The 20,485-nt window shown below is 38.9% G+C and overlaps 1 protein-coding gene across 1 annotated transcript in view; it reads right to left on the reverse strand.

The window, feature by feature from the left end:
• The window catches only part of gnaq (guanine nucleotide binding protein (G protein), q polypeptide), a 53,486-nt gene that overhangs the window by 13,226 nt on the left and 19,775 nt on the right, over nucleotides 1–20,485 (reverse strand). The window contains 1 exon segment of the mRNA NM_001044517.1: nucleotides 6,449–6,633. Within this exon segment, the coding sequence (NP_001037982.1) occupies nucleotides 6,449–6,633 (185 nt within the window).

The following is a 20,485-nucleotide window of genomic DNA, read 5'->3' on the forward strand; positions in this document are numbered from 1 at the left end:
AAAAAAGTTTGATGGGCAGATCAATGTTCTGGCTGGCTGTTGGTTAGCCCCATATTATCTAACCTGTAACAGTAATTGGTTGAAGACATGTTCTACAGCTGAAGACAGGGAATCACCCACAACCAATCCGAACAAGCAATATTTGTGCAAATTTCAACCCTAACCCGCCTAACCTAAGAGTAAACCCACGGATCGCTTAATGTCCCACACGTCGCTACTCTGTGGCAACATCATTTGGTGCAACATGTTGCTTGCGAGCCACTGATTGGGAATTACTGATCATTAGACTCTGACCTGGTAGGAACTCCCTTGCTGAACAAGTAGAATAGAAGAAGGACTTAATCATGTGAAAAAAACTAAAGAAATGGGACAATGGAAAATCAGATACGAAAAAATAAAGACGTAGGAACATATTCACTCTGGGTACGTGTGTACTACAGTGAAATGGAGTTAAAATGGTAGCAAGAACCCCAGCCTAATTGATTTTTCTTTGGACAGATGCACCTGCCAAAGGAAGAAATTAAACTACTTAATTTACTGGAGGAAAGTTGGCATCCCCATGAATATGATTGTCCTTTTTCTTTTTAAACAATATATACCGTATTTTTCGGACCATAAGATGCACTTTTTTTCCCCCAGAAGTGGGGGGAAAAAGTCCCTGCGTCTTATGGTCCGAATATACTTTAAAAAAAATGTTTTTACTTGCCCGTGTGGTCTCCGTGCAGGGCCCTCCTCTATTCACCGGCACTTAGCTCTGGCGCTGTGCGCATGCACAATGACGCGCATGCCCATACGCATGCGCGTCATTGTGCATGCGCACAGCGCCAGAGCTAAGCGCCGGTAAATAGAGGAGGGCCCTGCACGGAGACCACACGGGCAAGTAAAAAAACCTTTTCTTAAAGTATATCTGTAGGCTATATGCTGGTACAGATGGGGGCAATATGTTGGGTGCTGCTGGTACAGGTGGGGGGCAATATGTTGGGTGCTGCTGGTACAGGTTCGCTTTTAATGCACATAAAATATTTTAGGACAGTATTTGTTTCAGAATCTTTTTTTCTTAATTTCCCTTCTCTAAAAACTGGTGCGTCTTATGGTCCGGTGCGTCCTATGGTCCGAAAAATACGGTAGTTTGTGCTATGCAAAAAAGTAAAATGGAACATGGGGATCCAATGTGCCCAAAATAGGATGAAAGCATTGAATGGTCAGAAATGCTCGGTCAGCTATGATAAACCTCTTCTGCCTCTGTTACTAAAAGCATGGTTCCTAAGGATTAATTAATTTGGCATTTTTAAAGCTTTACACATGTATGCTGTACTATGATGCTTTATTTTACAGTACGGAAAAAGTTAGTATTCCAATAATGGGTTTCCTTTAACAGCCCATTTTATTCCATGATGTAAGACAACGCTAAAATGTCAAAGCTTATCGCCAGTTCAGGAAATGTGCGGCACTGCTGTCATGCCTGTCCTTATACAGATAAATAGCACTTTCAAATGTATTAAATGAAGAACACTTTCACATTTTTAAACAGCCCACAAAAAGTGACATGTGGTATATATTAGTAAAAGTTATAAACACCATCTAACATGGTGAAAATTATTTTGCAATAACTGGAAACTAGCACTTATATTGCTGTGTCACCCACTTTAACCTACAGCACTTATATTTGCCTATTTGTGCCTGTAAGTTACCCTCCCATATAGGATTGTAAGCTCTACGGGGCAGGGACCTCTATCCTCTTGTCTCTTTGATACTTAACATATTGCAACTGCACCTTGTATTTATTGTTATACTTTTTATTTATTATATTAATAACCCTCTGATGTATTAATCTATTCTATTGTACAGCGATGTGTACATAAGTAGTGCTTTATAAATGTTTCGGCTAGCTTTCTAGACTTGTTTGTTTGTAAAAATACAAACAAACAAAAAAAAAAAAGTGTATATAAAGATATAAAAGTTATCAATGATATTCATCAACTGCTTTTTTCCCCTCATAAAGTGTTTAAAAGATGTGGTTTTTGTTTGTATTTTCACTTTGAGAGCTAGCCGAAAGGTTAATATTCTGTAATAAAGCACCAAATTGTTTGTGCGAATGTGGACCTGTCAATTATTTATTTATAAATGTGTATATTTTATGTATATTTATTCACAACTGGAGGGCCGCCTCTCCACAGTCTGTGTGCTACAAGAAGTTTTAGAAAAATGTTTTTCATGGCTGTTCATTTAAAAGGGATTTGGACAACCTTGTATGGAAAAAATGCCAGTACCAGAAAAAGAAACTGAAATTTTATATGTACATATACTACAGTAGTTATATAAGTGAAAAGAGGAGCATTCACACACACAACTTAAAATGCTAAGAACACTATTCAGCTTATATGTTTTGGGTTCCACATAGCCCTATGTACAAACATACAACAAAGTAACACACAAACACCACGTTGTTTCACTCCAAGTGTAAAAATGTCCAATAAGCCAGATCAGGTGACAGATTGAATGCTGACATGAAGAAGCACTAGAAAGTCTGAGGGAAGCCATCCTGTGGAGAAAACAAGCAAAGATGGCAAGAAACACAGAAGATTACCTAGCAGAATGAGTGAAAACATGGAAAGCAGAACGGCAGGGATAATGCTCCACAGGATAACCACCTAAATAGTCCTGAACAGGCTACACAGCACAAACAGCATGCTGACAGGACAATTCGGATATATCACAGGCAAATATTTATTTTAAGAGTACACTGGTCAAGAAGAAGTCAACACATAAGGGGAAGAACAGAAAAAAAACCCACTGATGCCACAACAGAATGCAAGCATTTCAATAAGTGGAGATGGTTAACCCAGAAGGGAGAGGTGGTAAAAGACACTATCAGCTTATACCTGGCTTTTGCCAACTTGATAAGACTGTTGAAACCTAAAATGTGTTTAAAGGAATACGGGTTTTTTTTTCAAAATGCATTCGTTAATAGAGCTTCTTCAGCAGAATCCTGCACTGAAATCTGTTTTTCAAAAACAGAGTTCTTAATATTGAATTTTGAAATTTCACATGGGGCTAGCCATATTCTTCATTTCCCAGGGTGCCACAGCCATGTGATCTGTGCTCTGATAAACCCACCTCCGAGCAGGCGATCAGCAGAACAATGGGAAAGTAGCAAGATAGCAGCTCCCAGTAGATATCAGAATAGCACTCAATAGTAAGAAATCCAAGTCCGGCTTGGGACTCCTCCAGTTACATGGGAGTAGGAGAAACAATAGGTTACCTGAAAGCAGTTCTAATGCTGGCTCCTTCTGAAAACTCAGAATCAGGCACAATGTACTAAGATGGCTGCCTACACATCAATATTACAGCTAAAAAAAATACATTTGTTGGTTCAAGAATACAATTTTAAATGGTAGATTGAATTATTTGCTATGTAAACATATAAAATATCATGACAATATTCCTTTAATGATGAAAGAGTGCCTGTTAATGCTACGAAAAAGTTAATAAATGCCAGACAAAGATAATGAGGAATGCCTTCGAAACGTGATGAAGGAGGTGAGACATGTTTGGCACAATAAAGAACATCTAAGAACCCATGTAAACTTGTTCAGAAAGAAAAGGCAAGACCTTGATAGTCTGAAGCAAAACCAAGATATAATCAGCATAAAAGCAGACAAGAGAATATTAATTGCTAAGTTAGACTACCTGTGGGACAAGAAATGTTAACTATCTATTACTGGCCACTACAAGGTTGTGGGCCAAGTACCCAAATGAGGTAAAAAGGGATATAGACTCTTTGGTAACAGATGCTTGGATGAGTGGAGAAGTCATTGTAATTGAAAGATTTTTTGATGACTTATTACTCCAAAGCTGATAAAAGCTGCTGGCATCTTAACAGTCTGTGTATGGGCACTCAGATAGGCCTGCCAGACCAATATCTTGCAAAAATCAGCCAGATGCCATTCAGGCAGGTTTAAACATTCCATTGAGGTGAGGAGGGCATCAGTGCATAGCGATATTTAGAACCTATACCACATGAGTAGAGTATGCAATAAGCTGAGGAGGCTGTGCTGGTTCCCAGGTGCTGCAGATTTCAATTCAAATGGGAAGAGCAGGGCAAATCAATGGGTACAACTATTGCACAATCTTTCATGTAAATGAGAAAAGAGAAGTCCCTGTCCTGCCATTATATAGGCTGATGCCATGTGCAGGCACATGTAGCCGATATACGCATGAAAATGCGAGAGAATGCAAAGTCTCGCATTTTCATGCGTATATCAGCTACATGTGTCTGCACCCGAGCGTATCTCATTCATTCGGGTGCAGGAACAAGTAGCAGGCGTAGGGCTGTATTTTCGCCAAACGATTCTTAGCGGGGGCGATTAGTCACCGCAACTGGAATTTAAAAGTTGTGACGACTAATCGACCTGTCTGCCTTCGCCATAAGTCAAGTTAAAGTTACATCAAGAACAAAAAGAATACAATCAGGAACTAAAAAAAGGAAGTTTGAGAACAAACTTCATGTTGGTTTGAAAAACGTGAAGTCAATGTATGAAATTTGATCTGTTGTTGGCTCCGCTCACTTTTTCTAACCTTGGACCACAGTTATATAGAAAAAACCACTGTGCCGTTTCGGGACCCTGGTTTTAATAGTGTCTGAATGGCAGCAATTTCAATTTCCCCACTGAAAGTCAACGAGTGACATCTGATTGGCGGTTGGTGGATCTGCCCAATTTTTCTAACCTGGAACTGCAGTTACCCAGTGACTAACTCTGCAAAGTTTAGAGACCCTAGGATTAATACTTAAAGAACGGCAGCAGCTTAAATTTAAACCAATAATTCAATGGATGAAACTGGCCATTAGTGGCCCAACCCACTTTTCCTATTTTTGAACCGCAGTTCCCCAGTAACCAACTTTGCAAAGTTTGGGGACTCAGGCATAAAAATTGTGAGACTGACAGCATTTTACACTTCATTATTGAAAGTAAATAGGTAAAATGTGATTGGCTGTTGGTGGCCCTGCCAACTTTTTTTTCTAACTTTGAACGACAAATACCCAGTGAGTAACTCTGGAAAGTTTAACAACCCTGCCATTATTTAATTTTAACATTAACTGTTGGTGGCTCCACCCACTTGTTCTAACCCTGAATACGAAGTCAGCCACTGACTGACTGTGCAAAGTTTGGGAACCCTGACATAGTGTGATTTAAGATTTTAAATTTAAACCAAAAAATCAATAGGTGAAGTCTGATTGGCTGTTAGTGGCTCAATCCACTTTTTAAAACCTAAAAATGCAGTCCCCTAGTGACCCTGGTGTTAATACTGGGAGAATGGCAGCAGGTTGAATTTCCCCATTAAAAATCAATCCTTAAAATCTGATTGGCCCTTGGTGGCTCCACCCACTTTTTCTAATTGTGAACCGCACTTACCTAGTGACTAGCTCTGCAAAGTTTGGGGACCTTAGTATTAATATTTAAAGAATAGCTCCAGTTTACATTTAAACATATGAAGTCTATAGGTGAAATCTGATTGGCCATCCAGTGACAAACTGTGCAAAGCTTGGGGACCCTGACATTAAACATGTGAGAATAGCAGCAGTTAAAATTTCTCCACTGAAAACAATGAAAAAAGTGTGATTGGCTTTTGGCAGCCCAGCCCACTTTTTCTAACCTTGACTACGTAGTCACCCAATGACTGACTGTGCAAAGTTTGGGAACCCTGGCATCAAACAAATAAAATTCAATAGGTGAAATCTGATTGGTTGCTGGTGGCTCTGCCCACTTTTTCCAAAACTTTCCCTAGTGACCAACTGTGAAAAATTTGAGGGCCCTGGGGTTAATAGTGTGAGAATGGCAGCAGGTTGAATTTCCCCATTAAAAGTCAATAGGTAAAATCTGATTGGCTGTTGGTGGCTCCACCCCCTATTTTTTAAACTTTGAACCACAGTAACCTGGTGCCTAACCCTGCAAAGTTTGGGGACCCTGATGTTATTACTGTACCGCCAAGTCAATCGTTAAAATCTAATTGGCTGTTCACAGCTCCGCCCACTTTTGGGCATCCAGCAATCATCATATTTTCATTCAGGCTGACCCCATGACTATGTGATTCAAGTTTGGGGAGTGTAGCCTCAAAGCTGTAAGATTAGCCTTTTGGACAGACAAGGTACAAATAAACTAATATATATAGTTAATATTCACTGGAATTGCTGTGCGAAACATGGTGCAGTTCTTGGATACCAAGCTCTGTAGCCACCAACTGTAGGTGGTTAAGATATGTATACTCATTTGCAGACCTGTCACACAGACATAAAAGTTGCATAAAGTAAACCCCAATTAATTACACATAAAACCCTAATTCTTGTTTAATTATTTATTCAGTACTTCTACCGACCACATGCATGAGTCTGATCTAGTCTAACCAAAAATTATCTTCCAGTAGGAGAAAAAGTCTACTAAAATCTTACCTTGTTGTGTTCATACTTGTATGGGATTTTAAGGGTGTCCATGGCTCGAATCATAGCTTGCATTGCAGTGAATATATTTTGATAGACAAGCTTTGTGAACCCCCTTTTATCTTCATCTGAATAACCAGATCCATGGATTATTCTCATCTGTTTGATAAATGTGCTTTTTCCACTTTCTCCTGTGCCTGAGAAGAAAATAATATTCGTTTAGTTAACATATTGGTTTCATAGGTGATCAAAGCAAACAAAAGGAATTCTGGGAATGAATTCCAAAACTCTTAAAAAAAAAATCTACCTAAGCTGATCAGAAAACCCTGCACTACACTGATGAGCCTCAAGTAAGGCGAAACCGGTCTGTAGTTGGGAATCTGATCAGCTATTATCCTGGCTTCAGCTTTAAACCCAGTGGGTGAGCTGTAGCCTATATGATAAACCCATGTAAATGGGATTTTTTTTTTTTTAAGAGTTTTGGAATTCATTCCCAGAATTCCTTTTGTTTGCTTTTGTCTGTATGAGGCAGTCTCCTCAACCTTATTTATTTGTTTATAGGTGATCTAACAAACACTCTGTGCGTCAATAACACAATATTCAATGCACAAGAACTGGGTGTTCTCAAGATTCCACATGGAGAGCATCTGATGAGGGCACCCCGGCATTAAAGATATACTTTAAAACAAATTGGTACAATCTTTTTTTTTCTGAAGAAAACTGCCCCCAAGCCACACCCATTGTCCCCATGGATTTTCACAGAAATGTATTTTCTTCTTTATATTTTTTTTTTAAGATTTTATTTTGTTAAAAAAAATATTACAACCAAATTATTTAAAAAATAAGGATTTCAGGGATCTTGCACTACACAGTATTTCTGTTTTTAGAATACACAGATTAACCCTGACCCCATTGCTGCCTATGGGATTCCTGCTGGCATTTTCTATCATGTTTTGTCTGTAATAGGCACATTTTAAGAAAGAAAGTCCTTTAGCAAATTGCCAATGTTTTTAAGCTACTCCCACAAAAATAAACGGGAAAATACATAGTAACATAGTAAGTTAGGTTGAAAAAAAGACGTACGTCCATCACGTTCAACCATAATGCCTATATATAAAAATGATTTAGGGAGTTTTCAAAGCCATGATTTTAGCGTAAAAAAACCTGTTATGGGCAAACATCTCAAACTGCTATGACTGCCACTGGCCTTAGAGACAAAAAGTACTTTTACAGAAAAAAAAAAAAAAAAAATAGCTTGAAGTAACATTTACCATAAGGTGCACCAACATAACATTTTCTTACTGATTAGTGATGTAATCAGTTCGAACAAGAAAAGTAGTCATTGAATGGTACATGCTCCCCAACCCAATTTTTGCCCTATGTAACACTCAGCTGATCCTGTTATCAGTCTGGCACTCACAGAAACTGGGAAAAACGGTTAGGTTAAAGGAGGTCACAAATAATACATTAACACCCCAACATGTCACAATAACTATGATTAAATGAAATCTATAACCCCAAACAATGTAGGTCTCTATAAAAATATATTGCATAAACAGCTCATGTGTCAAATCCTTTTTCATCTAAATAAATCATTTTCATAAAAATATACTTTAGTAGTCAAATTGCCATTTTAAGAATTAAGGGCCGCCTCCTGGGATCATAGGATTCGCAGTGCATACAATCAAGCCAAGGCACACATACATGGCCACATCAGCCTATGAATGGACAGGGCAATAATATTCCAGTTTGGCGAGATTCTTTAATAGTTTATATTATGTTATGTGACCGATCTGTTGGTTAAGTATTCATTCTGGGGGTATAGTTTTCCTTTAATACTATTTGGAAAACAGAACTACAGTGAATTTTTGTATAACAGTTTTCCTCAAAAGTCTTGTCACTATGGGAAGGATTAACCCAAACTGTTTATGCATATAAAAAGTACCTTGAGGCAAAAATAAAAATAAAAGCATGAGAAAAAAAACCCGTTTACATCATGCCATAACTGCCATCATGTGCTGGATTTTTATATCATAGGAAACACTTTAATATGTTATGAAACCTATGAAACAAAAGCTCTCTACATTCATGGGATTCAGTCAAAGGACATGGGGACATTTAATAATAGCAATGATTGAGCCAATGAAATTTGAAGATTAATATAAATGTAAGAAAGAGCATTTTCATGTCAGTGTATTTTACATAATGCTCAGATTCTTCCCATACTTTTTAAAAAAATCAATCTCTTTGTCTGCTAGCAATCAGCGTGCTTTGATGCTGTGCATTGCCTAGGAAAACACATTCTTCCCACCGATATGCACAGATTGCAAAATTATAGAAAGTACATTGCTGCCAGAGCGCCGCCGGGATCAAAAAATCAGCATCGGAGCCCATGGCAGCAGCAATCGTTTTACTTGCAGCGATCCAAAGCTTAGGCTGGGGGAAGGCATTTTGAGGGTGACAAATCTGCAGCAACAGTAAAGCAACAGTAAAGTATAAAATGACTTGGAGAGCAATACAAGCATCATAAAAGTTCATGGGGGAGCCAAATAAGGGCTAAAGATTGGCTACTAGGTAGCCTCTATGCACACTATCAGCTTACGCGGATGCCAGATGTGGCGTAGGCTGATATTTTCGGCAAGCGGAAAAACGCTTGGCGAAAATACAGCCCTAACCCTGCTACTTGTGCCTGCACCCGAATGAATGAGATACGCTCGGGTGCAGGCACATGTAGTCGATATACGCATGAAAACGCGTCTCATTCATTCGGGTGCAGGCACAAGTAGCAGGCGTAGGGCTGTATTTTCGCCAAGCGTTTTTCCGCTTGCCGAAAATATCAGCCCTACGCCACGTCTGGCATCAGCTTAACAGGAGGCTTTATTTGGTAGTAAATTTGTTTTTTTCCAACCAAAACTTGCCACCATGTCAGGAATTCAAAAATAACTACCTGGTTTGGGGGCACCGAGAGCAACATCCAAGGGGTTGGTGAGCAACATGCTGCTCAACAGCCACTGGTTGGTTATCACTGCCTTAGAGGGTCATGCCTCTTATCTACAATTACTAGCAGATCTTTCTGCATTAAGGATTTAAAATTATTAGTACCAATATAATTAGGCCCACGGGTATACAAAAAGTAAACCGGTTCACACATCTTTTAAATCACATATATTGAAAGGGGGTGCTAAACCCAGGGTCCCATTCAGGCAACATGCATTTTTTCTTTCCTGGATTTAAAGTTTTCCCAGAATTTACACTGTTTTGACACAGCACCTGGGAAAAGTTAAATCAGGGTTCAACTGTATAAACTTTAGCACAATGAAAACATAATCTTAAAGTTATGTGTAAAACCAACTAGGGCTTAGTGCTTCTGTCCAGGGCCTACATAAATAAGGGAAGCATGCCACAGGTCGAAGTACAGGGCATGCTGCAACCACTGATCCTCCCTAACTTAGATTAAATTAGGGGGTGGGAGAAGAGATGCCTACCCCCAGCCAACATTTATGAATACAGAATTTTCAAACACAGATGGCACTGTATTCATACAAGAACCCCTCATAATTCTGGTGTACCATGCATGCACCCATTTTTTTGCCATCCGCTGCCTTTTGCACCTGTATGTGTGCACGGGGACAAGCACAAGAGCTGGCTGTCAGCATACACACACACAGATTTTGGCCCAAAAATGCAATTTCATGCTCAGTGTCTGCTGTCAGGGTACATACATGCAAGGTGCAGAAGAAAATAACATTTTAATATATTTTATAAAAACATTTTCATCTCTGTTCATGTGCCTAACACCAATGTGCACATTGTGCCCATAACTCAGATTGTAAGCTCTACGGGGCAGGGACCTCCTTCCTACTGTGTCTCATACCACATGGCACTTATATATATATATTATTTATTGTATTTATTTATTATATCACTTGTCCTCCCTGTGTGTAATTTTGTATTCTGTAAGACTGTACAGCGCTGCGTACCCTTGTGGCGCTTTATAAATAAAGTTATACATACATACATACATACATGTGTGTAATTTTGTATTCTGTAAGACTGTACAGCGCTGCGTACCCTTGTGGCGCTTTATAAATAAAGTTATACATACATACATACCTCAAAGCATAACTTTCAACATGATGTTATAAATAACAGGAGTCTCAGACTCACTTTTATCAGGTATGGTACCTATGGATTGGAAGAAGGCTAATGTCATTCCTATATTTAAAAAGGGAGTAAGATCTCAGCCTGGCAATTATAGGCCTGTTTGACATCTGTGGTGAGCAAGTTATTTGAAGGCTTGTTAAGGAATCACATACAAAAATATGTACTGGAGAATGTATGTATGTATGAGCAGTAATCAGCATGGCTTTATGAAGGACAGGTCATGTCAGACCAATTTAATTGTTTTTTCATAAGGCGAGTAAGAAGCTGGACAGTGGGGATGCAGTAAATACAAAGGTATAATCTATTTGGATTTTGCCAAAGCATTTGATACCATTTCCCACAAACGACTGCTTTCTAAACTAAGGTCTATTGGTCTTAGTGAAGTTGTTTCCACATGTATAGAACACTGGCTACAGGATCAGGTACAGAGGGTGGTTGTTAATGGTACATTCTCTGCTTGGAATAAGGTTCTCAGTGGGGTCCCTCAGGATTCTGTACTGGGTCCAATTTTGTTTAACTTGTTCATAACTGAATTAGGGGAGGGTATTACAAGTAATGTATCATTGTTTGCAGATGACACAAAACTCTGCAGACCAGTCAATTCTATCCAGTATGTTGCATCCTTGCAGCAGGATCCTGACCAACTGGCAATCTGGGCGGCTAAGTGGCAGATGAGATTTAATGTGGATAAATGTAAGGTCATGCACCTGGGATGTAAAAATATGCAAGCCACTTATTACCTTAATGGGACTGCACTAGGCAAATCCATAATGGAGAAGAACCTTGGAGTCCTTGTAGATAATAAACTTGGCTGTAGCAAGCAATGTCAGGCAGCAGCTGCAAGGGCAAACAAGGCTTTGAGCCGTCTCAGGGCTCTGGCACATGGGGAGATTAGTCGCCCGCGACAAATCTTCTTGTTCGCAGGCGACTAATCTCCCCGAAATGCCATCCCACCGGCAAAAATGTAAATCGCCGGTGGGATGGCATATGTGGCGCTGCAATTTCCCTGATATCGCAGAAGTTTCGTCTCAAGGCAACTTCCGCGATTTCAGGGAAGTCGCGGCGCTGCGTATGCCATCCCACCGGCGATTTAAATTTTTGCTGGTAGGAATTTTTTCCCCTCTGCGGCAAATTAGAACAGGCTTCAGATGGGGTTTTTTGCCTTCCTCTGGATCAACTAGAAGTTAGGCAGGTTATATATAGGCATTATGGTTGAATGTGATGGACGTATGTCTTTTTTCAACCTAACTTACTGTGTTACACCACGTGTTCTATTCAAAACTCATTTTTTTTTTTTTTTTTTTTTTTTGTTACTACATGGTTTTTTATTGATCCGACGTTTCAGTTCCTAACAGGAACTTTCATCAGGGAAAAATAGCACTGTGAAAGTATACACACATTTTTAAAAGCACCAGATGGCGCCAAAAACGCGTTGCTAGGCAACCACCAACAAGAGTAAATCATATGAAACTGCAAACAAAGCTCAAAAATAAACAAAGGGTGATCTAAAATCCAATAAGGAATATAGCACAGCTGGTTTTGGAGTGAATACTATTGAGGACCAGATTGTTGCCTGCCACCCACCTGTACCCCTGCTCGTGCCCGCACTCACCTAGGTCCCAGTGGGGAATCGCCAAAGAGCACCATGCCTCAAGCCCCCTTCTGCCTGCAGTCCCCTGTGCCTGTGTGTTGCTATCAGCCGCACCAGTCAGAAGCGCTAGGCCAGCGCGCCAGTAAAGACGCGTTGCCATGGCAACCAATTTTACGATCGGCTCTCCTGCTGTCCCTCCTTGTGCGCTGTTATGAGGAACAGTGCATATGCCACCAGTACCTTCAGGAGGCACCCCGGGACCCGCCGAATAGCTGTCCCTGGTGCTCCCAGGGGTGTCAAGATCTAGAGGGTGGTTGGGGGAGGAGCCACTGTTCTGGCAATAGGCACAACGTAAAGGGGACCCCCCCACGCGGGGGGATGCAGTCTGTATATATAGATATATTTATATATATATATAAATACATATATAAATACAAGTGTGATCACTATAAAGAGGCCCTTGCCACAAAGGCCTTTTCCAGCCACTGCTTTCACTTCATTAAGTGCTGCAAGCGATTCCTGTAAGGTAGCATTTTCACTTCCTTTCACTAGGCACTTAATAGCTTGTCTATGCATTACACAAAGTAAATCATCTTTCCATTCCCATTTGCTAGCTTTTTCTGCATTGGTCGTATTCTTATTGTTCTCCTGAAATGTCCCTTGTGTAGGAGATAGTGCCATAATACTATTTTCCTGCGGGCACTTTGTCTATTTTGTGCTGATCTCACAGACTGTGTTTATTAAGAAGCCTGCAGAATGTTTACACCAAAAACAAAAAAACTTGCAGGTTTTGAAAACGTTAAGAGACGTTTGAAACGTTTGAATCCGTTAAGAGAGACGTCAAATTGACCTTACAATCACTGCCTATCAATGGTGCTAATGTAAAAATTATATGCTGACGAATCTCGCAAAATGAGCAGATCTTTCCCCAATATGCCCACTTTGAGTTGGGTGATATTTGATATTGGGCCAAACAATCAGATATTGTGAAGCCATGGCTAGAAAAGGTGTGTGTGGTGGAATTTGATGGAATACAGACCGTTGGGACGAGGACAGCGTCAATGTGCCATGGTTCAGAAGATAACAAAATGAGGCCATGGTGTTTACCATGGAAAAGTTACAAAAAAAACAACATCGCTCCAGTAAAGCCTAACCAAAATTCTCATATTTCATGGCATCCTGCCACTACGGAACAGTAGTCTATGCCAAAAAGATCTTACTTCCTTATTAGTGAAGCCCATATAGTAGCTCCCAATCACAAAAAACACAAATATGGGGAAAATTATAAGCAATGTTACACACTGACTGAAATCATTTGAAAATGTATTCTGCCTATTCAAATCCACTTTCATACAAAAATACTAACTTGATTGTTAGCTCCCCATCCTCCCACAACTGTTATGTTGAACCAAGAACATTGGAAAACTAAACTCTCAACTCTTAAGTTTTGAAGCAAAAGAAGGATCCTCCAAGGAAGAGAAGAGACATCTGCCAGTGACTTCTACATGAACTTGGCAAGTTTTAGCTGGCAAATTTTGACGCATAGTAAATATAGGAAAAGTGGCATTTTTTTTTTCTGCAACTTTTAGTGCTAAAAATCTGAATGGAGGGGGGGGGATCCTGTGGTTAGTATATGTCCCCCTTATTATCCATGCTTCAGACAAATAAAAGGATCATCAGGAGGTTGAAAGCGAATTATGGACCATCACGTATGACTACAGTATGAGGAACCTTTTGGCTTTTTTAAACTAAAAGAGATACATTTTTTTTTTTTAGGTACAACAAAACTGCTTTGATCAAGGATATAGGAGAGTGACATAATGCAAGAATTAAAAAGACTTATATAAGAAGGATTATATCTGCAAGGGAAAAAGTTACAATATCACAGTATTTTTTTTTCCCCGTCTGGGGTCATCTTAATATATCAAATGTGGAGAGATGAAGTAACAGAATTAAAAAATAGAGCACAGAGTATGGCAGTTTTCAGTTTTACACTATACCTTATAGGGTGGAGGAGAGGGTCCACGTGGTGTGGCTGCACAAGTGAAGTTCAATTTTTGTTTAACTGTTTTATAGGTCTTCAGCGGTACCTGTGTTATTCAGGTACTGCTATATTTTCCTGCTTCTGGATCTATTCAACTTGATACAACAATGAAAACACCATTTGCCACAAAACATACTGCATTCCCCCATTCTCCAAGACACCGCTTTGTTTTACTTAACAAAACAATAATGTGGCCTTATATACCCTACAAACAGCATCATTACCCATATCCAATGTACAGTAATTTAGAGGAAAATAGGGATTACCTACCCCCTGGTCAAAATCATAGCAGTGAATAATATGCTGGTTTTTTAAAAAAAAAAACAAAAAAAAAAACAAACAAAACATTGTACAAGTAGAACACAAAAAGGTAACTGTAATTTCCTATTTAACAGTTATTTTCTATCCTAAAATAGACTGTCTGATCCTTAATTCCAGCATGTGATTTGCACTGGGGAGTAAGGATACATACAGGTAATATTGCTCAGCCCTCTAATTTTAACCATTGAAAACATTAATTTGCAAGCATATTTTATAAAATAGACTTTACAGTTCAGACAAATGCACATGATTACATATTAGTCGTTCTCTTCATAAATGTACCATAATAAAAAGGTTCCTTATCTCTCATAGAATTTCAGAGACATTAGACACACCAAGTAATAGTAAAATAACATAGTATTGTATGAGCTTACCTGAGATACAATAGTTTCTAATCCTGAACAGTTTTACACATACAAATAAAATATATTTTGTCGGACTGTTACATTGATATATACTATACGTATACCTTAAGGTTAGGCAGATGACAGTAGACTGTAAGCTTGTTGCCTTTACATCTTGTATCTGTTATTTTTGTATGTAAATCTGTAGGCTCAATGTATACACCCATTTACTGTACAGCACTGCAGAATATGTTAATAATTAGTATGCTATATAAATTTGGCTGTTTTCCAAAACTACTTGGTTTTTGCTATGCCCTTAAAGATGCATAACTTCCTCCTTATTCCCTAAGCCACGTCTCCAAATCTGTCCTACTGTCAGAGGTTATTATATCAGCCTTACAACAATAGAAAGGGATTTAGTGACTAGAGGAGAAACAAACTCAGTATCTATTAACAAGCATAGCAGGGTTTACAAGAATTTACAAACCCTTTGCAATAGCAGTGTCATTCCCTGTTTAATAATGACCGCAAAAATACACATCAGATACGGTGATAATTCCTGCTTTGTGATTGCATATGGTAAATAGACACTACCATATTACATTTGACTGGCTGGACACGATTTACTAGCATTTACTTGTGTATGCACTATATTGTAAAATTGCTTGAAAACGGTTTAATTACTGGCATGACTGTTCCATTCTACTTATCAAAATCAACTTAGCACATATCAGCTATAGTCTTCTAATGAGTAAAAAATGAACTCAACAGGAAGGAAGTCTAAACATCCAACAATTTGCAGTTTAAAGTTTACCCCACTTACGAGGACAAAGGTTTAGCTGTGGAAGAGAAAAATTCTACTGCTAAGCTACACATGGATATAGATAACACAATGTTCATAGACAAATAGCTGGTGTTACACCTTTAAGGGTCAAAAACTAGGATTTTACTGTGTAAGCCAGATCAGAAAAGGAACAAAAAAACAAAAACAAAAAAAACATTTTTGTACTCACAAGTCCAAAGAAGGGAGCTCAGAGTCCAAGCTTGCTTTGTAAAACAGATATGGGATAGGAAATGAATACTGACCCTTGAAAATGCACTAGTGATTTACGAAGGAAGATACTTTTTGTTCAAAATGTACAGCAACCAATCTTCAAGCTAAAAGCTAGGCTGCTGCCTGAATTTATCTATAAAATGTAACAGAGCCAAGATTCTTAAAATGGGCCCAGATGTTTAATCACAATGAAATTTGGAATATGCATGATTACTATTAAACAGGTATTTATAAAGCACTAGAATATTCTTCAGGGCTGTACAACAAATGGATGTATACACTGAACATACAGATGCACAAGGTGCATAGGAAAACCACCAATAAGCAATAGGTAAAAAGGGCCCTGCCAAAAAACGCGTACAATCTAAATGAATACAACAACATATCAATGTAGCAAAATAAACAAACAAACACAGGTGAACAGCTGTAACCATCAAGATGTGGCAACTATAATAAAGCCCTTGGCAATCAACCTTAAACAGTCAATAACTTTTATAAACTACAGCATGCTGGGAGCCTAATAGGCTAATGTAATAAAATGCCTAGGTGCAATAACCCATAGCAGCAAGTAGAATTTACTGGTCACCTGCTTAAAAGCAAACATCTTATTGGTTGTTATGGGTTACTGCTACAATTCTGAATAAGCCCCATTTCTTTGTTAAAGGGAGCTGACCAATGTAAATTAAGACAACCTGGAGCTAGCATACCATATTGTGTACACAGAGAATTAACTGCAAATGTGCTTATTGAAGGTTCCCAGCATGTGAGTCGAGGTTGCCAAACAAGTAAAAAAAGCTGGTTAGCCCCTCCTCTATTCCATATGTACACTGACAAGACTGCAATCTGACTGTTTCGTAAATAAACGGAGAAGATTTCAGCTGTGCCCGCACCGACAGTACTGTGATTGCACCCACACTCAGAGCAGAAGGGTGTTGAATCTATGTGGCACAGTAGCTAATAACAAAAACACAGGAATTTACTGGAGACAAGAGCATTCCTTTCAATGGTAGTATCAGGGAGGGGAAAAAAACCAAGAGCTCCCAATATCTAATAGTGAAGGGTTATTATTTCCTAGATACCTGGCAGGGACAGCAGTAGCAATCACATGCACATATATTTAAGGCCCTTTTTTTTTTTTATTGGTGCCACAGATGTGACCTATGAGAAAAACAATGCTTGCTGGGACAAGCCCTCTCCCTATCAGGTTTACTCTACATTATGAAAAGGGAAAGAACTGCAGAGGCACATTACTTCGGGTGGCTGAAGATCTTTCTTGCAAGCAATACAATGTAGTTTTATTTCAATCACTAAAGGGGAAGTGTGTATTTCTCCACAGACAGAATGCCAGTATTAAAGAGGAACAACTGGCTTTTGATGTGTGAAACATGAACTAGAATATAAATTATAAATAAGGGTAAGGCAAAATGCACTTACTTAATACCACAATACTTATTGATCAAATGGTGGCATTCTCAGATATTTCTATGCCTTCCAACTGTCCCACAGTCTTCAGTGAACATTTCTGGTGTGTGGACTAGGGATGCACTAAATCCACGATTCAGTTTGGGATTCTGTCAGCAGGATTCAGGCAAATCCCCACTCCTGGCCAAACCAAATCCTTAAAATCATGTGACTTTGTCACATAAACACGAAAAGGGTTATTGAAAAGATTTAACTTATGTATCCTAATTTACATATGCAAATTAGGATTCAGTTCAGTATTTGCTCGAATCTTTTACAAAGATTTCTGCCGATTCGATGATTCAGTGCATCCCTATAGCGGACACAAAAAACCCAGAGTTTCCAAAAATACGCATGGCCAGGGGAAAATTGCAGAGGATAGCGTTGGCAAGAAAAGAATGGGTGCATAAAAATATTATTTAAAATAGTGTTCCAGGTCTCTACATAGCTTACTGAATTAGGTCATAGGCACACAGAGTGTTTGCTCAACTTCTCTCAGCCTGCATTTTTTTCTTCAAGCTGAGAGAAGTGGATCTGCTCCCTTACACAGCTCTGTGTACCTTCACTGAAAGTAAAGCCGACCATACACGCACCGATACTATCGTACGAAACCTCGTTTCGTACGATATTCGGTGCGTGTATGGCATGTCGGCGAGTCGACCGAAATCGCAGGAAGCTGCTGATATCGGTCGACTCGCCGATCGGCCAGGTTAGAAAATTTTGATCGGGCGCCATAGAAGGCGCCTGACCAAAATCTGCCGTCAGGGCAGAATCGGCAGAAGGAGGTAGAAATCCTATTGTTTCTACCTCCTTATCTGCTGTTTCAGCCCTGACGGTGTGTGGCGGATCTGACGACGTTTTGTGTGACCGATGGTAGCACGAAACATCGTCAGATCGCCACGTGTATGGCCAGCTTAAAGCTTCTCCTCTGCTTAAGTGCAGGCAAACAGAGTTTTCGGCTTCCCCCAATTCACTCCATGTACCTGCACTCAAGAGGAAGCTGTACCTTCTCAGTAAGAACATATATAGGGTCACTAGTGTGTCTGAAACTAAGTAGCATTACATCCTCTTATAGGCTCAATCCAAGGAAATCTAATTAAGCAGAACAGGATTTTGTTTCAACCTGAAAGATTAGCAAATGGGATTGTCTTATCAACATCAAGTTCGTCTTGACAGATGCAGTATAGAGGCACGGAGGCAGTTTGTCACATCAAAGGCATACACAGTAAACACCCAGTATGTTAAAATGTGTAGTGATCATATACACGGTAATCCATAATGTAGAATGGTAAAGTAAAAAATGTAACATCTCAATAGCCAGGGCAGTCACAAATCCTAAACTGTTACCTGGAATCCACCCTGCTGCTGGCAAAAAATCCAAACTGTTCCTAACATCACCATAATCTGCGCGGTATACCCTTTCAGAGATACTGTTATCACAGAATTAACCCTTTTCATTAGAATACAACGTAATTTGTTACATAACAGTATTGTTACATTAGTGGTTCAAATTTTAAAAAAGGTAGCCATACATTGGTTAACAGTGGCTGCTCCAATCAGTAGATTATTGGCCAATGTATAGGGTCAAACAACAGTCTGTCCAACTTATATTTCGTTAAAGCCGCCCATACACACACTGATTATATCGTACGAAACGCCCACCCCTCATTTCAAACTCTGACAGAGAAGTGATATGATCTATAGGGAGCTCCAATAAAGGGGCCATTTTTATAGATAGGATTAATTTTTAGCACAAAGTGAAACCAGCACCGTATTATTATTCATAATTGCCTACAAAATTAGGGTTTTTCCCATTTATCCAATATGTCTCTTTTAAGGTGGAGACTGCAGCATTTAAAGGTAATCTGGATATGATGTTTGTTGATAATTTTGTGGTTTGTGAAATATATATATATATATATATATATATATATATATATATATATATATATATATATATATATATATATATATATATATATATATTGTAGTTAATTACCCCAGTATTCAGGGAATTATTAAAAAAAAAAAAAAAAAAAAAAGATAATTAGTAGAAGGCCCAAATAGAAAATAAATAAAATAAGAGCAACAATAAATCTGAAGCCCCAAAGCCTGTTCTATTGTTGCTAGGGTCAGTGAGTCATGCCCACATAACATATCTAGATTTGCCTGGTTGGAGAGTGACTCCCATACCATCTAAAATCCTTGCCACAAAGCAAGACAAGACCCTGAATGCCCTCTTATATAGTAGGTAATTATATGACTCATGGCACGTACACAGCGTTACTGTTATTAACTGAAAACCAAAGTGAGAATTATCCCCATTTAGAATTGTGGACAGAAGCATGCTAATTGTTTTACATTCTTGATCCAAGCCAAAGGCCTTTACCTTTATCACTTTTTTAAAATACCTTCAAGATACAGGTAACAGTAGTTTGATCTAATCACCAGCTAGCGTTCACACAATACACTCTTCAGCTAAAATGTACATGCTAGAATGTTTTTGGTAATGAAGGGTAAGTATGGAAATCATGACTAAATGTTTCAGTGCTAAAGCTCTTAGTGGTACAAATGATAAATAAGCATTACAGCAGCAGAGCTGTCTAAATGTTTGATGCCTCAATCTCATGTTGCAAGATATATTGTAAATGCAATAAACAGATCCCCTAGGGCACAGAGTGCTTTGAATACCTCTATATCATTAGTGTTTTGTAGACTAGATTTTCCAGCGATGGTCCAAGCAACACTTAATTGTCTGGTGTTTTAGTCAAAGACTAGCTAGGCAAAGATTTAGGATTACATCATAATAGCTTGGGGTCTATATTGAGCAAAGATCAAAACCATAATCTGGAACATTTAAAAAATTAAGAGTATAAGATCCCAAAGACAGGGTAACAACACAGTGTTTTCTTGGACATTATTAGATTTCAGTGGCTGCATTTTAATATTTCAAGAATGGTCCAAGCGTGATGTGAACTTCCACAAACAACTACAATGAACCCTGGAAACAGTAAACAGCAGAAACCTGTATGCAAGCGGATGAGGCTGAATGTATGGCTTTGACCATACT

This window comes from Xenopus tropicalis, chromosome 1 (assembly GCF_000004195.4).
Source record: "Xenopus tropicalis strain Nigerian chromosome 1, UCB_Xtro_10.0, whole genome shotgun sequence".
Taxonomy (NCBI): domain Eukaryota; kingdom Metazoa; phylum Chordata; class Amphibia; order Anura; family Pipidae; genus Xenopus; species Xenopus tropicalis.